Source organism: Musca domestica, unplaced genomic scaffold (assembly GCF_030504385.1).
Source record: "Musca domestica strain aabys unplaced genomic scaffold, Musca_domestica.polishedcontigs.V.1.1 2, whole genome shotgun sequence".
NCBI classification, from domain to species: Eukaryota; Metazoa; Arthropoda; class Insecta; order Diptera; family Muscidae; genus Musca; species Musca domestica.
The window spans coordinates 1,200,308-1,219,810 of record NW_026712249.1 but is presented as its reverse complement, the minus strand read 5'-3'; the positions used below and the strand labels follow the sequence as shown (position 1 = coordinate 1,219,810).

Here is a 19,503-nt window from a genome sequence, read left to right as displayed (position 1 = left end):
CTTCCATTGTGGTCCATTGTTATTCAAGTCGCATCGCTCTAAAAGCACAGCATCCCACATAACTACACCGCAAATGTCGGTGGCATATGTGAACCTTGGAATGGAGTGATTTGACATCAGAATCAGAAAGTGAAATAACGAATTGTAAAAAGAAATGTCTGAATTAACATAAAGTTGTTTGTGCTGGTGTGATACAGATACTGGCTGGGTTTGTATTTTGTTTAAAGTTTATTCTTAAATGAGACGGAGCTATTGACGTAAGTTTCAATTAATTATAAACATATTTTTCTCTACAAATTTATATTTATTTTATCTTCTTTACTTCCCAATATTTAATTATATTATTTTAATCAGACGTATTTCAACTTTTGCAGAAAATATTTTCCTTGCCTTCAGATTTGTTGCCTTGTTGTTGTTTTTTATACCCTATACCACAAGTGGTAAGGGTAGTATGTGTTTGTATATTTGTTTGTAACATGGAGAAGAAAGCGAGATACCCATAGTTACTTTTGAGGATCTTCATAGAATCACTTTCTGAGTCAATTTATGCATGTCAGTCTGTCCGTCCGTCCATGTATTTTTGTGAACAAAATGCAGGTCGCATTTATTATCCAATAGAGATGACATTTCCCAAACAATATTTGTTTGGCCCAAGGACGAATCCTATTGAAATTCGTGAGAATCGGTTCAAATTTAGATATACCTCCCATATATAACTTCAACCGATTTTGGATTAATGGCCTAAATCATCACCCTCAAATTTGGTGAAAATCGGTCCAGATATTGATTTAGCTCGCATATATTTGTTTCATCCGATTTGGTATTTAAGTCCCTCACATTCGTAATATGCATTCGACAACAATGATATTTGGTACGAGATATCTTAGAGAGGTCGGAATACGTTTGCCAAATGTTATCGTGATCGGTTAAGATTTGGATATATGTTGGTTCCCATATGGTGGAAATTGGCTCCGATATATATTTTTTAATATAATCATTCTCGAAGTGATATCATGCACTCTATAGCAATGTTATTTGGTATGAAAGATAAAAATTTATTCAAATGTCAAATTTAGTGAAAATCGATTAAGAATTGGATATGCCTCCAACCTGAAACCAAATTATAACTGCTCTAAAGCCAAATTTTGATAGCTGATAAGATCTACTTCAAATAAACTCTTTTGTTACGGGAGCTCTCAGAATATTGCCGACGGATCAAAATATATAATACATATAAGATGCATATTTACAAAAACTCCGATACACTTGTTTGTACTATTACTACCATGATGAAACAAGGTTAACTTTGAATTTGATTTTTTCATAATTTTTATTTGAAATTGAAATAAAAAGCAGCACCACATGTCTCATAATAAAAAATATAAAATAATAAATTTAGATTTCGATAGTGTGCTGCAATAATTTGAAACAATTCATGAATCAAAGTATATTTACGAATAAGTACAGAATTCCCAGTATCATTCCAAAATTCTAAATCACGAAATCAGTTACTTGACAATATGAACAACAATGAAATTATTAACATCTCTCACACTTAATCACAGGAATTGTTGCTTAAAAGGCCCTAGCAAATAAATTTGTTTTCGATGTCCTTATGAAATAGAAAGTATTTTCCTTTCTATGAAAGTTCCTAAAACTAATCTACCTAAATGGATAGAAAAATCAAAAAAAAAATAAAAAAGTAACCCTTTCCCGAAACGTGATGTTAGCAAACCCCATTTTGTATTTTCATACAACAACTTTTCAGCAATAAATGAAAAACTCTAATCTCTCCCTGTGAAAGCCCTCTAGGATTAGTTCATGGCTCAAGGTAAATGTTCCCAACGCATTTTCAGCCGTTTGCTGAATTCCCACCCACTTGGCTGTCAGTCACTCACTCACTCACCCACTCACCGTATCCTAGAAGAAAATCCATTATTAAATCCATTTGCTTTCGCTGCAATGGCCTTAATTGAATTATTCAATTTGAAACATCACTTTTAGTCTGCCATCTTCTGAGGATGCGTGTAAAAATCCATTTAAACCAAAGTGCCGCTTGTTAAGCTTCAGTCGATCACCCTATGGTGCTTTGTAGTGGAGTTAAGTTAGTCATTTACTTGGTAAAAATGCTGTTATTGGATATATGGTTTGGTTATACCATGGGAGAGGCTAAAACATTGAGTTTAGTTTTGTAAATGTGGCGCAACGAATCGCGATGGAAGACTTAACCCTTCTTTGCATAGTAATGGAAACATACATCATATTCATTATTGTCCGAAATTATCCCGCCAAATTGTTATTTGTACATTTCCGATTTGTTATAGATCCACATTTTTAATACGGTTCTCATACACCAACAAAGTTAACTGAATTCATAATAAGCTATTCCCTTCCTTACTAATTTCTATCAATTTAAATATACATTGCGAACTGATTAAGTCATAAATTTTGTAATTTACAACAAACCATCGGAATTCTTTTTGCTATTCCTAAACAAATACGTTTTGTCAGTTTCGGAATTATGATAATTGCCCTAATTGGAACGCTAAAGAGATAATCAATGACGTGCCACCTACAACGGAAGCCAGTCGAAACCCGCTTTTGGTATGAAGTGTTTATGTTTCTATTTAAGACTTTTTAGAAAACTAATTTTCTCCAGGATGTTGCATACCGAATGTCAAACTTTGTCTAACACCATGTGGTTGTGCTCCTCGGCTGCAGAGAGGGAATAAATATGTTAACTATGGCATAAAGTGCTTTCAAATTGAATCTGGCTGATTCACGTTATCCCCCTCCCCCTACATACCTTTAACCACCGCCACCAAACAACATCGTCTCTATGTGTCTCTGCGCCACCTGCAGTGCATGTCAAAGCCCAATCAAATGGCTGTGCGGCCTGCCTTATTCCTAGCAACAAACTGTTGCTTTTACAAATTGTATTTTATTTTCCTTCTTCTTCTTCTGAACTTTTTTTAAAAACGAAAAAGAAAAATAAAATAATAATAATGAATAAAAATACGGCAAACAGCTCAAGGATGTATCACTTCGCCCCAAAATGTAAGCGTTCATTGAAAATTGTTTCACGGATTTTGTTGTGTGTCTGATGGGGATCGGTGTACCACATCTTGAAAGGAAATTGAAAATGTTTCAAATTTGATTAGGATATTACACATAAAACGTGCACGCAGACTGGAAGCATTTACACCGGGGCGGGGTGGTATGCAAATAAATACACGTTCAGACTTTGCCAAAGAATTTTAAACTTTTTACCAGACAGCCAAATTGCAAAACGTAACAAGGAGCAGGCAGCAGGCTCTCCTCCATCCCATCCCGGCCACTCATTTGACCACTTAGGCTAAATGAATTGCCAAGTCATAAAGGCAGTGTCCACAGAGCTATTTATGTCAAAGTATTTGTAAACTCTGGCAAACAAACTTTCGGCCCAACAAACAAAAATTCTCATTGAATAACTTCCGAATTTAATAACAGCAGAAAACAAGAAGCTCATAAAAAACGCCCGAAACTGAGAGGGGAAAACAAATTACTTTCCAATTATTTAGCTGCTCTTAATTGTTTCGTTCCCTTTACGTGGGTAAGCCAGGACTTAAGAATATTAAATCTTCTTAAGAATTCTTTATCAAAATTTAGCATAAAATCAATTAAATATAAAAATAGACTTGAGCTACACTGAATGAAAGCGGAACAATAGATAAATGACAAAAGTCAGTTGGAAATGACTATCCATAACTTGAAATTTAAAAGCAAATAATTTAGCTATGGGAAGAAAAACCTAGAATCGGATTGGATATTTCGCCTATCTGACCAATATTTTTATTAGCATCCAATTTCTGTGGAATGGGACTATAAAAGCAAGCTAAACCTTACTCAAGTATGTTATAGAGTTTAGTCTGTTCAGCATTTGACCACTTTTTTATGTATTATGAAGAATGGGCCAACATATGCCAACCTTTGACTGGATCTAATGTCAGTACATGTATTGGACTATGTGAAGTTTTAATTCAACTGTTAAAAATGTGATTATTATATGGCCTATTTGGGATATGCGACATTTAAACAAAATCGAAAAATGATTTCATTGATTTACCGGAGTTAACATTTATTTCCTTTGGGGGGAGGTACTCTTGTTGAAATATTAGATGTGCTAAATCAAAATATTGACCTTACATGGAAGGTATAAAAAAGGAGTGGTGCAAGCTAAAATCTATCCAAAAATTACGGTGTGCCAAGTTGCATCTATATCGGGTACTCCCATCGCCCTATTAAAAGAAATCAATTTTTCTCAACTCCGAAATCCATCCAATTTTGAATAAAGTACTAGAATCGACCACTGTCTGTACTGTCTAAAATAGTTATTTTTATGAACACATTTGGTCTTTATAAGCTGAGGGAATCAACACATGAACCACTAATTGGAATAGCATGCATAAATCGTGTAGGTATACCATGAAAAGCATCTATAGGTCTAAATTTTCTCCAAACCCAACGATGTAATATTCCATAAATATATAATACCCTGTACATCAGTGATGTAGCGCATAATGACGATCAAAAGATTGAAAAATGAAACTATTAACCCACTCAGAGGGACTTCTCTGGCTAACTTCTACAATTTCTATTAATACAATGTGTGATCTCCCATATAAACACTTTCGAGGAACATACCAACACGTGTTCATATTCACACCAACTCTCCTCATATCAAATGACTAAAAAAATAGAGCAACAATTCGCATCGAGGGTGTCATAAAATACACAAAAATACAAAAAAAAAATAAAATCGTAAAAAAATAACTTCACTTACCGTGAATAACGCTGGAGACCATTAACAGCATCATCAGCCAACTGCGACAGTAGCAACAGAAACAGCAACCACACGACACGCTACTGCTGGGCTTCATTATTTGTGCGACTGGTCCAGCGGACGTGTGCTGTCTCCCCCGCCACCTCGATTTCGATCTCTAACCAAAGCGAGAAACGCTGACAGGAGCCAGCCACGGCCACATAAACTGGTGTCCGATGAGCACTTAATGGCAACTGCACGCCACCACAAGTCTGATCTATGGACACAGTAATGGGCCAGCCTACACACACACACACTCAAAAACGCACTTGCCGATTTTCGGTGCTTTTGTCCGAAAAAAAAATCGCCGTTCTATGAAAGCAATCAATGGCTGAAAGCCACTGTTCCACTGACTGGGTTAGTTGAATGGCTGGATGGCCAATGTATTAAAACAATTGCAATTCCTGATAATGGCGGCGTAGCTGACGGGATGTCTGGCTAGATGGTCAGCACTAAAAAAGGCTTGAGGACACTCAAGACATCAGCTGGTTCGTTGTTCATTCACTTGTCGTTGGATCTCCTCCGAATCGTCTGCAATTTATGGAGTGCGTTAAGAACAGACAACGCAAACGTGTTGATGGCATCAGTGACGGAACGGAATACGCGTCGAACACCAAATCGTAGGCGTTAATAGGTGCGTGTGCAAAATCCCCGCTATTAATGACAATGTTGATGGCCGTTGACGGCAGTGGTCCCAGCCACTTCCAACCTCGGCTCACTCTATTCACCCACTAATCGTCTCTTGGCCACCACAGAGCGTGGAAGTGACAGCCAATATCTGTCTGTCCGTCTCTTCGTCTGTCTAGTGCGATTTCCTTAATTTTATGGCTATTCTCTTGGCGGATTGCTTAACAATGATGAAGTGGTGGTTGCCCGGCCCGATGACGATGATGGAAATTTGCACGTAATTCCCCGAAGCTCCTTAGGCAAAGGCGATTTCTTTGCGAACAACTTAATTGCTGCTGCCACACAATGATTTCGCACTTCCTGCAACTGGTTGCATGAAATAATTATCGCTTTGCGTTTAGTTTGCGTGCATGTGGTGGTGGTGGTGGCGGCGTTAGTGGTACTGGTAGGTGGCTGCTTCGTTCAGTTATCCTTCGGATGTTTTGTGCTGGATTTCCACTGGCTGGCAAAGCTTCTCGTCACGTCTATTCCTTATCCGTCCGCTCGTTGGTTCATAATTAATTTCTCCTCCATGCGCTATTGCCGTTGTCTGCTGTTTGTTCTGCAAAACATTATTAAAACACAAAAATGGGGAGAATTATGAAAAGTTATGGCAAAGGATGTGATGTAAGAAAGAGGATGCTGTCGGCTTAAGTCGACTATTAGTGGCTACATTTTGCGATAATAAAAGCTTTTGAAACACTATTTGTTCCATTGTTAGTATAACAGGGATTTTGCGTAACCCCAGAGTCTCCCCTCGAACATTGTTTGTCTATTTCGCTAGTAAAATAGATCATTATGTAACATTGTGACAGCTACACACAGGCGGGCAAGATTAATTTATTTTAACCACGCAACAGATTTATTGTTGTCAACTCACTATATATCGTGTAGGGAGGGAGGGAAGTTGGTACACACACGTCTATAAAATTAGTTATTTTATTTTATGTCGCTGGAGGGCATAGTAGCACTGCCAGACAATGCTGCAAAGATTGATCAATAATTTGGGAGATGTAATTTTCGTCACATGAACATTTAAGAACTTGATTGGGCAAAAACCCAAAAAAGCTACCTATCCTGGGTAACTTTTCATCGAATATGAACAAAAATGGACCATACTACAATATAATTACCTGGCGGTGCTTTGCAAAATATCGATAATTTAAAAAAGTTTCTTACACGTTGAGATCTTTTAAGAATTTATGCAATGCCCGGAAATACAGTCAAACTTTTCAAGAAACCATAAAGTGTGCGAAGCCGTTGCATGGGGAGCCCTGCCAAATCGGAAACCTATATAGACAATTTTATACTACAAGGTTTGTTATCTATTGGGAGTCTTTAATTTGAAACACTTTTTTGGGTAGATGTGACTAGGATTAACCAAATTAAGAATATATGGGGAGGTGACGTTACATGTGCGGTATAGGAAAACGTGGATCTAGTTATTCGTTATTCTGCCACCGGAGATAGAACCCATTTTGAATTTTAAACACAAATTGTTAGAAAAATATGGCTAATACCATCAAAATGCCGAAATGGAGGTACCGTTACAATAAAACATGGACCGATATATATCATCTTCAATACCCATCATCCTACAATGCAATACAAAATGTTGTACCAAATTTGAAGCTGTACGATATATAATGTGGACTGTATCGTGATTTCGATAGACAGACGGACATCGTTAAATCGACCCAGAATTTGATGCCTATTATAAATACATATACTTTATAGGATCTACGACGAATATTTAGTTGCAAACGGAATGACAAAGTGTATTTACTTTAATTTTAAGGTGGAGGGTATATGATATGATAATCAAAAATGTTATTACTCAAACGCCCAATTCGAAATTTGGCCTTAAAATTCTCAAGAATTACCTAACCGATCTTCAATCAAAAGTTGCAGAACTTTGACCGATTCAGAACGACTGTGAGGTTTAATTTTTAATTTTTTTCATCTTTTTTATTACATTTTCGTTTCAAATATCACAAAATTCCAATTTATTTTGCCAAAAAATCATTTTTCATTTTACGATGGCCGGTAGGGTGCCAACAACAATCCACATTAAAAGCACAACGGTAAATTGTCCTGAGTGTCTTTGCAAAATCATCATAAATCATATGGAGGTGAAGGAAATGAATTAATTCCATGCAGCCCTCCTTAGCCGCGGATATGACAATCTCGGTAAAATATTTCCCACCCTCCGGACTTGAATATTATTTTTTAACGGGACATTATCTTACAAATGTTGATCATAAAATGAAGTTTTCTTCGCTTGCATTGCCTGAGTTTTCTTAAATTGAAATGTTCCCGGCAAGCGTGTCATATACTTTTACATGCTATAAGAAAAAAACGGAAATCCCCGTCGAGGAATGCCTTTCCCCCTCCAGAGAAATGTTGATGATTCACAACCAGGTAGACATCGCCACCTTCAGCAGCTCCTTAGTCATTACAGCGAAAATAAACATTTTCGTCTGAGCACTTTGCATAGCATTAAACATTTTCATAAAATGAATATTTAAATTTAATATTTAAAATTGCTGTGCCATTAACAACTTTGATTCATAATAAATGGGAAAGAATGTAATTTCCGGCAAAACATGTTTCTGCGGAATTAATATTCATTTTGGAAAAAATGCAGCAAATATTTCGGTGGAATGATATGGAATGGTGCGAACATTTGGCGGATTGATTTAATGGAGTAGATTTCCGAAAGGCCATGTTACCCAGAAAATCATTGACACTAGCCTCCGGGTGAACTTGAATCTACATGAGTGAGAGCCACCAAAGCAAAGGTTGTTAACTCCGAGAGATGAGAGAAGTCATTGAATTCTTTATTCATCCAAGTTCTAACTTCGGTTTCATTTTAATTGAAACTACAAAAACTCTCATTTTTCAAATTGATGGCACTTCCCTATGCAAAAAATAACCAAGCAGCAAGCATTCTAAGCTGCAATTTCCGGAAATAACTAAGTTTACGACATGCTTCTTATGTGTGCCCGAGAAAAGAAACCGTAAAAACAAACATTGGCAAAAAAGCCCGACCACAACTACATGCACAATAAATAGTCGTGTAATAAGAATGAGTGCCACTTGTCATTCTGTCCTCTTTGTCAACTGCCACAAATGCTTTGTGTGGCAGCAACGTTTGATGTACACATTTAAGTATGTGTGTGTGAGTGTGTGTGTGCGATGTATGTTGTTTGCATGATGCATATCCCTAGTACATAGTGGGGATTTCCCTCGGTGTCTGTCCGTCCGTCTGTCTGGTTTATTGTTGTCGTTGACAATGTGAATTCTTGAATGTGACAGCAGTTGTCGTTTTGGCTGCCGAAATTCATTTTGATGTGGCTTTATGAAAAATACAGACAGACATATTGGAATCAATTTTCCAAACATTTTTGCAGAGTTTATATTCTGGCGCAGCGATATTTGGGAACACAATCAACTGGAATTTAATGAAATTTGTATCGAATTGAGATCATTTTTTTTTATTTTTTTGTGACACACAGCATGCAAACTGTTTATTGAATTGCATGACAAAGTTGGCCAACGGCAAATTCAATATGTTAAGAATTATAAGTTTGAATTTTTGGGTTACGAAAGTTATGTCTACATAATTCAATGCAAATTGAGAATGTTTCACAATTGTTTTTCTTCTCTCCTATTTCTCAATAAATATAAATTATGGCTCAGACCGGCATCAATTTTTAATGAAAAGAGATTATTTATTGATGAGTAAGATTGGAAAGTGCTTCTCCTTATAAATTAAATGCTAAAATCATCGCATTAAACGTATAAGGACGAAAATGAAATATTTAATAACATTGACAGATCCAACATAATTATACCCTCAGCTATATTGCAGTAAATATCACTTGATACGGCCAAAACGTGCCTCATTCAAATAACGGTTTTAGACCCTAGGTGTCTTTGGACCAAATTCGTTTCAGGACATTTGGACTCAATGTAGCGATCTCCATCTGTGTATATATTTGGCTGGCAGTATCCGATTATTTCCAAACTTGGTACACCTTAATATTATTGCCAAACTTAAATCGGATTGATCAGGTGCGAAATTTGACAATATCCGACCTCTCCATCAAATTATAACTCTTATAAAATGTGAGTTAAGTCCGGTTTTTAGTAATTCAAGGTCTGGTGTGAAGATAGAATATGTCGGTTCCCAACTTCTGGTACCTCCCCCACAAATGCTCAACATTTAGAATATCCATGAAACTCATAAAGATCGAAATTAACATTCGATTCAATTCAGACTTGGTACATCTCAATATTTCCATCAACATAAGATCTTTTATAAAGTTAGTAGAGATATGGCCACTCCTTCTGGTACCTCCCCCAAAAAGGGTCAAAGTTTTGAATAACCAAAACGATTATAAAATACGAGAGTCAACAGTTTGAATAATCATAGCAGAGGTCAAAATATATTAAATAATCGGACATTGGCTGAGGGTATACATCTTTCGGCAAAACCGACCGATACGTTTTAACTTGTTTTTATAGAAAGATAATGCCAAAAATAACCATTAGGATGTCCTCAATATAATCTTACTGTTATATTAAAATAATTTACTCCTCGAGATTGCAGAATGTCAATGTAAACTCATTTTGAAACAAAAACTTAAATGGCGCTGTAAGAAAACGGAACTTCTATAGACAATTTTCAGGCGTAGTTGGTGATACCTATTGCAAAAATATAAACATCAACTTTGAAACAATTCCGTAGATAAATGTGTCTACCGTCATCAATATACACAATGTCGGACCTATGTATATCAACAGTTTTTCGCAAGGATGTTTCCAACAAATTAATTTCCAATTTGCAGAGTATTCGGCTAGTACCGTTACATCGAAAAATTACACGATCATAAAATACATTTTGCGGGCATAGAATTTTATGCCGATCAAGAATACATATAAGTTGTGGGGTCTAAAAATAATAATTACGTTTCAACTGTACAACTGGTCTATCATTATCAGTCAGAATGTCAATCCACGTAAGTAGTGTGCGTATGATTTACGTGATATATGTTTGGAATACTCATACTACAGGAAGTTCTATATTCTGGTTAATAGTATGCCAATATAAAATCTGGATTTTCGTTTAAATCACTTTTTATATCCGCCATCAAAAAATGGAGGCTATATTAAATTTGTCATTCAGTTTGAAACATCTCTAAATACGAATTCGACCAGCATTAAACTCCGTGTCGATATAGTCATGTCCGTCTATCCGCATTTCTGCCTGTTCATTTGTTGAACTGAAAATAGAGCTCACTATATTAACAGGCATTGATATAAATATTTATCCCGAAAATGGAACATTGTGATTTACTCATTGTCATAGCAAATGCCAAGGGTACACGAAACTGCATTTTTATACACTCCACCAAAGTATGGAGAGTATATTAAGTTTGTCATTCCGCTTGTAACACCTCGAATATATATATTTTAGACCCCACAAAGTATATATATTCTTAATCAGCATAAAATTCTTTGTCGATTTAGCGATGTCCATCTGTCTGTACATCTGTGGAAATCACTCTATCAACTCTATCTAATTACAACTAAAACATCAAATTTAAGATTTATTTTATTTTGACGATTGTTCCCATTGTACGTAAAATGATTTTATAATAAATTCTATTCCATTGTCGGTAATTGGGAGGCAAAAAACATAGATTATTTCTATATGATATTTTTATTTCGAATTCGATTTGAATGAAAGAATGTCGACAGTTCCTTAATGATAAACCTCATTTCTTTGTTGAGACAATTGATGCCACATGGAGTTCCATAGAATATGACATCCAATATATATTTTTAAATGGAATATCAATTGTTAAAATGGTGTACTTTCCTTTGTTTCCAATTCTCTTTAAAAAAATCTGTCAATGTGCAATTTGTTAATCGATACAGTGTAAAGACGATCTGACACTACTCAGAGCTGTAAAAGACGGGGCACACCATTCCATATATGCCTGCCAAAGAAAAAACAACATTTCTGAAAAGTCACTTTCTATGGAAAGTGCCATTCACTCCCACCCCCTCAATATTATTGAATGTAATAAGAATGACTGTGACAATGGGAATCTCTGGGTTAGTCAGCATTCCTGGAAACCAAGTACCCTCATTGTATCTGCGTCCATTCCGGCCGATGTTAATAAAAATGGCATTAGTAGCTCAATATTTTGCGATAGACAGATTGATGTGAATCTTGGTATTCTGTTGACCAAGGCCGAACATTTACTACCAACGAAACAGAAAGGGAACCCTCACAACTATAGCCATGATTGAGGCCAACACAGAGTGTGTTTGTTGTTCTGTCAAACATCTTGCTTACAACACTAGTCAAGCTTAAAACCAACGAAGGCCAGAATGAGTGCTACGACGTCGCGCTGTGTGTCGCTTCGTTATTGTGTCCACCGCCCACTGCGGCCACTGCTGATAGTGAATGGTTTTGTTTGTCATGAATGAATTTTTCATGTTTCATAAATACAATTTTCACTTGGCAATGAATTTTATGGACATCATCTCTTATTCGTACCAAAAAAAAAAAAAATGTCGAATGAGTAAATATTATTGTATCCCCTCCCCTTGCCCTTTCCCAACCCCCGCAACTTTTGTTGAATTTATGGAATTTATGGATATGAGAAGAAAACAACGAGGAATGATCAGGAAAATGGAAACATTAGTAGTTCTTTTTTTTTCTTTTTGTTTTCTGTTTACATGCTGTCTTCTTTGGTTGTGCAGCAAGGAAGAAGAATGAAAAATACAAGAACGAACTTTTTGAGAAGTGTTTTGTATATTTTATGTCTTAAAAAGTTAATCATTCGGTCCTTAAACTGTTAAAGCGAGAAATTTCCCAAATAAGGAAAGAAATAAAACACTTCACTTAGCAGAAACGAAAAGTTAGTCGTGTGTGCCCAAGAGGAAGTTGTAAATAAGGAAGATTAAAGTGGGATGGGAGTGTGGAGGAGCCAGTGCTTATCTGGCATAACTCAGCTGTGGAGAGTGTAAGAAGGAATTTCAGCTGATATTTTATACATTTTAATAAGAGCTGTAAATAATTGTGTCGACATTAAATTTGTGGCTTCAAAACTTCTTTACTACATTACAAATACAAAATAGGTTTATAGTTTGATGCGACTAGGAAAACATGTGGCTTGAATGTAACTAAACTAACTGTTGAGTTGCATGTTTCGGAGAATAGTTTAAATCGAGAGTACCGTTGGAGTCGCTCATTTTCAAAAGATTCCGCTGCCATATGCATTAAAAAAAAAACAAAATAGATTTCTTTTTTTCTCTAACGTGAAATTGATTTATGTCAATTCTCTCTCCTTGTAATCTGGAACGCAAGTGTATATGATGCGGCATTTTACCAACCAACCATTTGACTAATTGTCGAAACAAAGCTCAGCTTCTGAAACTACTCTAAGGAATGAAAATATATTTGCTTCAGTTTTCATTGCTTACGTGAATACAAAGAATTTAATTAGTAAATTTAGCATTTCATCTGAAAGTGTTCATTTGGAATTCTAACTAAATACATTAAAAATGCATATAACGTAAATTATAATTGGTGTTATTCTAATATTTTGTTTTTCAATCTTTCGAATAACAAATTGTATATTTCCATTGAGAATTGTATGAATTGGAACATCAGAGACATTAATAATAGCTACTACATACCCTCTAAATTACCATGAGAAAACATTTAATTATTTTAGAAATTTTAGAATTTTCAAAAAAATAACATTCGCCAAAAATTCTGTTAAAATCTTAAAATTTCCGAATATATCCGTTATATTGTAATAAGCCATTACAATGTTGAAATATGAAACTTGAAAAAAATCCGTGAATAATGTAGCTAAAATCATCAAAATACCATATATGAGGAGGTACTGATATACTTGTAAGAAGGCCTGGGCTAGACAATTTTCTGTCAAAGAAATTTGAGACAACTCCGGTGAATGATGTCGCTAAAACCATCAATATACCGAATATTTGGAATGTACCATTATAGGAGGCTAAAGGAAGACGTGGCCTGCATAAGCAATTTTTTATCATAGGCTATTGTACCCTTTACCAATTCTACGTTCGCAATTTGAAACAACTCCGGTGAATATAAACAATTATCTTCCGGAGGGTAAAGTACTCAGAAAAAACTCCCAGTGTGAATTTTCAGACAATTTCGTTGAAAAATGTGGCAAAATACCGAACATCGGGGGGACCATTGTATGGGGTCTATACGATATCGTGGGCCGATATAGACCATCTTCGAACTTGACCTACCTGCAGACAAAAGACTTGTCTGTGCAAAATGTTAGCTACCTATCTTACTTCGTTTTGACTCTAGCGTGATTACAATAGACGGATGGACGGACAGGGCTAAATCATCATAGAATTTTACGCTGATCAAGAATATATATACTCTCTTATATCTAAAATGTTTATTTCGATGAGTTACAAACGGAATGACGAACTTAATATATCTTATTAAAATATCTGGTTTAAAAGTCTACGCCACGCAAACGAATGAAAAACACTACACCACTTTGTATATATCGTAGAGCTACATACAACAATTAAATGTTTTTATGGGGAATTCATGACAATTAAAATATGCCAACTATGATAAAATTCATCAAAATCCATTCTATTTGAGTTAAAAATACACTTTTTAGGTACAATAAACGTGAAATCGAGTGAAGATATATATGGGAGCTAAATCCAAATCTAAACCGATATCTAGAAAATTTGGCACAGGTATTTCTATGCTGTATCTGATAGCTGGCACCAAACATCCACAGTTGTGGTTAGTTATATGTCCATCCATCCAATTTGGGCTGTTTATCTCCAATTTCAACAGAGTTCGTCGTTGGACCAAACAAATGTTTTTTGCAAAATTTTATATTGGTCGGGCAATAAAGCCGACCAGTACTTTATTTACAAAAATACATAGACAGACGTACGGACATGCATAAATTGACTCAGAATGTGATTCTATGCTCATTGTCAAAAGGAACTATGCGTCTAACTCGCTTCCTTCTCTATGTTACAAACGAATGCACAAAGACATAATACCCTCTCCAGAGTGTGGTGTAAGGTACAACACAAAAAATACGAAGACCCTTCCTACCAACATATACATCGGTAGACCTCGAAATTTTGTAAATAACAGTGAAGATGGGCCAAACTTTAAACCTCCACCATTAGGAATAAGAGAGCCAATTAGTAAATAAGCAGTTAAGATCGGCCAATCTTATAACCTCCACCGTTGGGAATGCAACTCTTTTGAAAGTGTGTCTATAAGTATTGACACATAGTTATTTGTGTTAGTAACATGGAATATCCAATATTAAAGGTCACCATTACATGCGATTTTTCAAATGCGTGGTCCGGTATAGATAATTTTTTCTTGTCATATCTATTCCCAGTCCCAACTTTAAAATAATTCCGTAAAAAAAATTGGCTAATATCCTCAAAACAACGAATATCGAAAGGCAACGCTATATAAGGTCTATACCAAAAAATGAACGTAAATGAACGGATCTTTTCAAAGATGTTTCCTAAATAGTAAAATGACAAAATGCCAAAAATCGGTTAAAATGTTGTACCGTGGACCTCTATGACCATTTTCAATACCAAAAATTCTCCGGTCCTAAAATACATTTGACATAAATTATATCCACCTACTTCATTCCGTTCGGAAGCTAAGTGATGCTCATGATTCAATAATAAAGTTACTTGAACCAAAATGTAATTAATAAGCCCCCTATTTATTGATGAGATTTTTTGGAAGTATAGATAAGCAACACAAAAGCTTTGATTGCGTATGTGTTACAAACGTGAACATCGAGAGGCTAACTCTGCCCCTCTCGGTATACATTGTGTGTGCTAATCCTTTGCCACTTCGCCCAAAGCTGAACACCTAATGTTTTTGCTAAATAAACGAGCAGTTTTACTGTGAAAATGTCAATTTTCAACAGAACTTATTTTCTCTACCAACCTGATTTCCATAACCTCATATAAGTGTTCCGAACACGGAACTAAGCATTAAAGTTGTTCTCGTAACAAATAGCTACCGCACTAAACCGAAAAATGTTTTTAAATTTCATCATACCATTTATAAGCTTTACAACACAATCCATTTCAAGCGTGTTACTTACTGACCCGTATAAGCTTCTTAGAAGACAAAATGTATTAAAAATGGGGTTTTTTGAATGTGCGTGTGTATGGGTGTTGTTCGTACTAATATTAGAACCCGACTGTTGCTTCAATTGTTGCCATAAATCAACACACAGCAATGGAATGGGTTATTGTTGGTGCCGAGGGACAGCACAAAGACAAATAATACTAGAAACTCAGAATGTTCTAAAACAACAACTCGGAGGCCACTTTCAGTTTTTGGCATTTGTGCGTTCGATACGTTAAGATGCTTTTCCGAAACCCCATAAAATGGGATTACATCTAAGCAAATGTGAACGTTCTCCAATGGGGAGATAAATGTATCACATTGAGCCCACTGGACATTTGAATACAGGTTGAAACCCTTCACGAATTAAGTGACAACGGAACACAAGCACCATCATCAGACATATATATTTCATAAACATATGTACACATGGAATATTTGTGAGTATGTATTTTTAATCAACCATCAATTTGTGTTCTTTGTCAAAAAGACGATGCTTAATCTTTGGCAGAGGGGAACATATGCGTACGAATAAAGCTGAGCTATGCGGGACGACCATTTACTTGTTCGCATGGCCGAGCATGATAATGAAGTGGCCTTGGATTCATTTTATATAATGAAATATTTTGTAAATATGCCAAACAAATAATGGTTTATATTTTGATGGACCTGGGACAGTTCGAACGAGTTAAATGAAAGTGATTGCATTCCTATGGATCCTGAACATAATTGCCGTTATTCATAACGTTTGCTAAGGCATTTTCCATACAATACATATTTCTTATTTTTTACAAAACAATACTAATTTTAGACCGCAATTGTCAGAAAGGAATGAAATCAATGACAGGATGCTATGTTTGGAAATGAAATTTAATCGATTGCATTGCCTTGGAGTTTTGTGCACCATTGTACTTCATTTTAGCCGTCCACATTCCGTCCGTGTATCGTGCGCATAGTTATGCTAATGTACATTCATACGTATATTAGGGTGTTCCATAACAATATTACAATTGTTTATTTATATATTGTAATTTTGAACATGAGTGCCTAAGGAAAACGTTAAGGCTATCATATCCGACATGTTTGTTGGTTGGACTTTCAGTGATCCATCCCCATCGGGATGAACGAAGCGAAGGCTAATGTTTACCCTAATAAACATTAAAATGTTCATTTGAACAGTGGCACAACCTGTTAGCTACAATGTGACAGAGATTTGTTGGAATTTTCATTTGGGTTCATTTCTAATAACAAATGATATGTGGAAATATGCTGGAAATGTGGAGAGATTTTTGGAATTCTCACCAGGCCAAGACGGAGGGTCCACCTCTCCCACCACCCAAGTGGGAACGACAGATGTGAATGCCTTAGGTTTGCTGTGACAGTATCACACATTTAGTTAATTGTTGGCAATGTCTTCTCGATGGTCTTTAAGATTTAACCGATGGGGGTAAATATGTCTAGACATGGTAATGAATGAATTGTGTGTCGCCAGCTGTCAACGAAAAGTCGTTTTGGCTTCGTCCCATCATAAAATAGATGCAAAATGATTTTACTTCATTGCTGCTTGCTTTTGTTTTATTGTTGCCATTACAGCAGTACAGATGTTTAATCCTTAAGAGATCACAATCCGCTAAACACATCGAAGAACATTAAAAATGTTTTTAAGATAATAGAGTTTATCAAAAGCAATGAAAGTGGAGTGGAAATTGATGCGTCTAAAAGTTTTAAAACATTTGGAGTCGATCTAAGGGTGTCCGTCAGTCCGTCGGTCTGTCTGACTGATGCACACAATAACTTTCGAAGGTAGTATCCGATTTGGCTCCAACTTGGGACACCGTAATCCAGTTCGGAGGTGAACAACAGCGGTCCACTCCTTCTGATACCTCCCCCACACCGGGTCAAAATTTTCAAAGAAAATAATTTACCTCATAGAGAGAGAGAAATAATAATTCGATTTTGTCCATTTGCCAATCCCAATATTTTTTTCAGTGCCATGTCAAGTAAGAATATGGTTAATATCGGCGCTCCCCATAAAGTACCTCCACCACAATGGATCAAAATTTGAAATAAAATGTGAAAAAGAGTCCGATTGTCTTCAAATGAATTTGGAATTTATTTGTCCACTCCTTCTGGTACCAATTATTCCTATATACAGGGTGAGATGAAAAAAACTGCAACCAACTTCAGACTGCTGTCATTTTTAGTCCAACAGCTGCTAAAATTATTCAAGTGACAGTTCATACGAAAGCATTTTGCTGAGAATTTTCCAGAAAAAAAATTATTTATTCTTTCTTCATACTTGGCTGGTAAACCACAAGTGGCTCTTAAATGTGGCATTTAAATGTTGTAAACAAACAAAATGATCGTGTGTACTTGCCAAAGAGGTCAGCTGAAAATGTGCACCTTCGATTGACCACCAGAACTCAAGCACCGCCCATGGTGATGGTATTGGCCGCCATAACAGCCGATGGTCGCTCTCCGCTCGTATTAATCGAGCGTGACATCATAGGGTGTATTAAAGCCTTGGGCACGCAAACATTTTGGCCGCAGACCTTGGACATTCCAACAGGACTCAGCACCATGGCAGTCATCACGCGCCACCTAAGAAAAGTCATAAAATGAGGAGTATTTCGGGAAGCAAGGTTGGTACTAAAAAATACACATATGTCGATCACCTCAAGCTAGCGCTTCGCCGGGAATGGGCCAAAATACCCCCGAACAACATTCGGGCAGCGTGTAACGGTTTAATTGGCCGTTTGAGGGCCATAATTCGTGCCAAAGCTGATCAATTTGAACAAATCTAAACATATTCTAAAATTTGATGCTATTTCCGACATTTTTTGCTTTGTTGCAGTTTTTTTCTCACCCTGTAAATATGTAAACAAACATACATTGACTGAGGGCATTTATCTGTCGACAAAACCGATAGATACTTTTAAATTTCATATCACTTCTTAATTTTGATTGTTAAATAAAGTTGGCATAATCAGTTTGTCTCCAAGGTAAACTCTTACCTTTTCAACTTACTATTTTTTTGACAAAAATTTTAACAATTAGCTTCTGAAATACCCTGTACTAGATATTAAAAAAAAAGTTTGTTATAACACATCATCGTCTTGTTTGCTCTTTGCTGTAATACCATAGTTAACAAAATCATTTGAATACTATCTATCTATCTATCTATCTGAGAAAAAACTCGATTCATTATTTTTGATTTCGAATGTGTTGTAACATTTCTAAATATGTTTTCTTCAATCACTTCAATTATTTCGATCAGATAAACTTGAACATAAATGTTGTGGTTTGAACATTTACGATGATGTGTTCGACAACAACATGTGGGCTCACAACTTGAAGAGGCCATCAATTTCCAACTACATGCATACACACCAACATACACGCATCATAGCATCGACACACAACTACAATATGTCAATAAAAATGCCAGACATGCAAAACAAAACGTTTTGTGTGAAGAGATTTCATATTTTTATTGATGCGTATGATTATGTATTTGCCATAATTTATTGTTTTTACTAAAAGCAAATAAACCCATACACATGCAACGAGCACACACACACATACACGTGTGCACATGTGTAAGAGTCCGATTCACATTTGTGGGATTTTCTTCATTGAATTTTATTTATTTAGTTCATTTAAATAAAAAACAAAATCAAATGAAGAAATGTCATAAACAGGCAAGAAGAAGCCTGTCTCTGTGTGCGTGCGTGCGTGCCTCCTTTGATCG

General features: G+C 35.9%; 1 protein-coding gene across 1 annotated transcript in view; it reads right to left on the bottom strand.

Annotated features, from left to right (window-relative positions):
- Positions 1 to 19,503, bottom strand: part of LOC101899254 (uncharacterized) — a 114,775-nt gene that overhangs the window by 49,631 nt on the left and 45,641 nt on the right. Inside the window, exon 2 of the mRNA XM_059121572.1 lies at positions 4,823 to 6,089. Coding sequence (XP_058977555.1) covers positions 4,823 to 4,919 — 97 coding nt within the window. The 5' untranslated portion in view covers positions 4,920 to 6,089. The remainder of the gene's footprint in view (positions 1 to 4,822; positions 6,090 to 19,503) is intronic.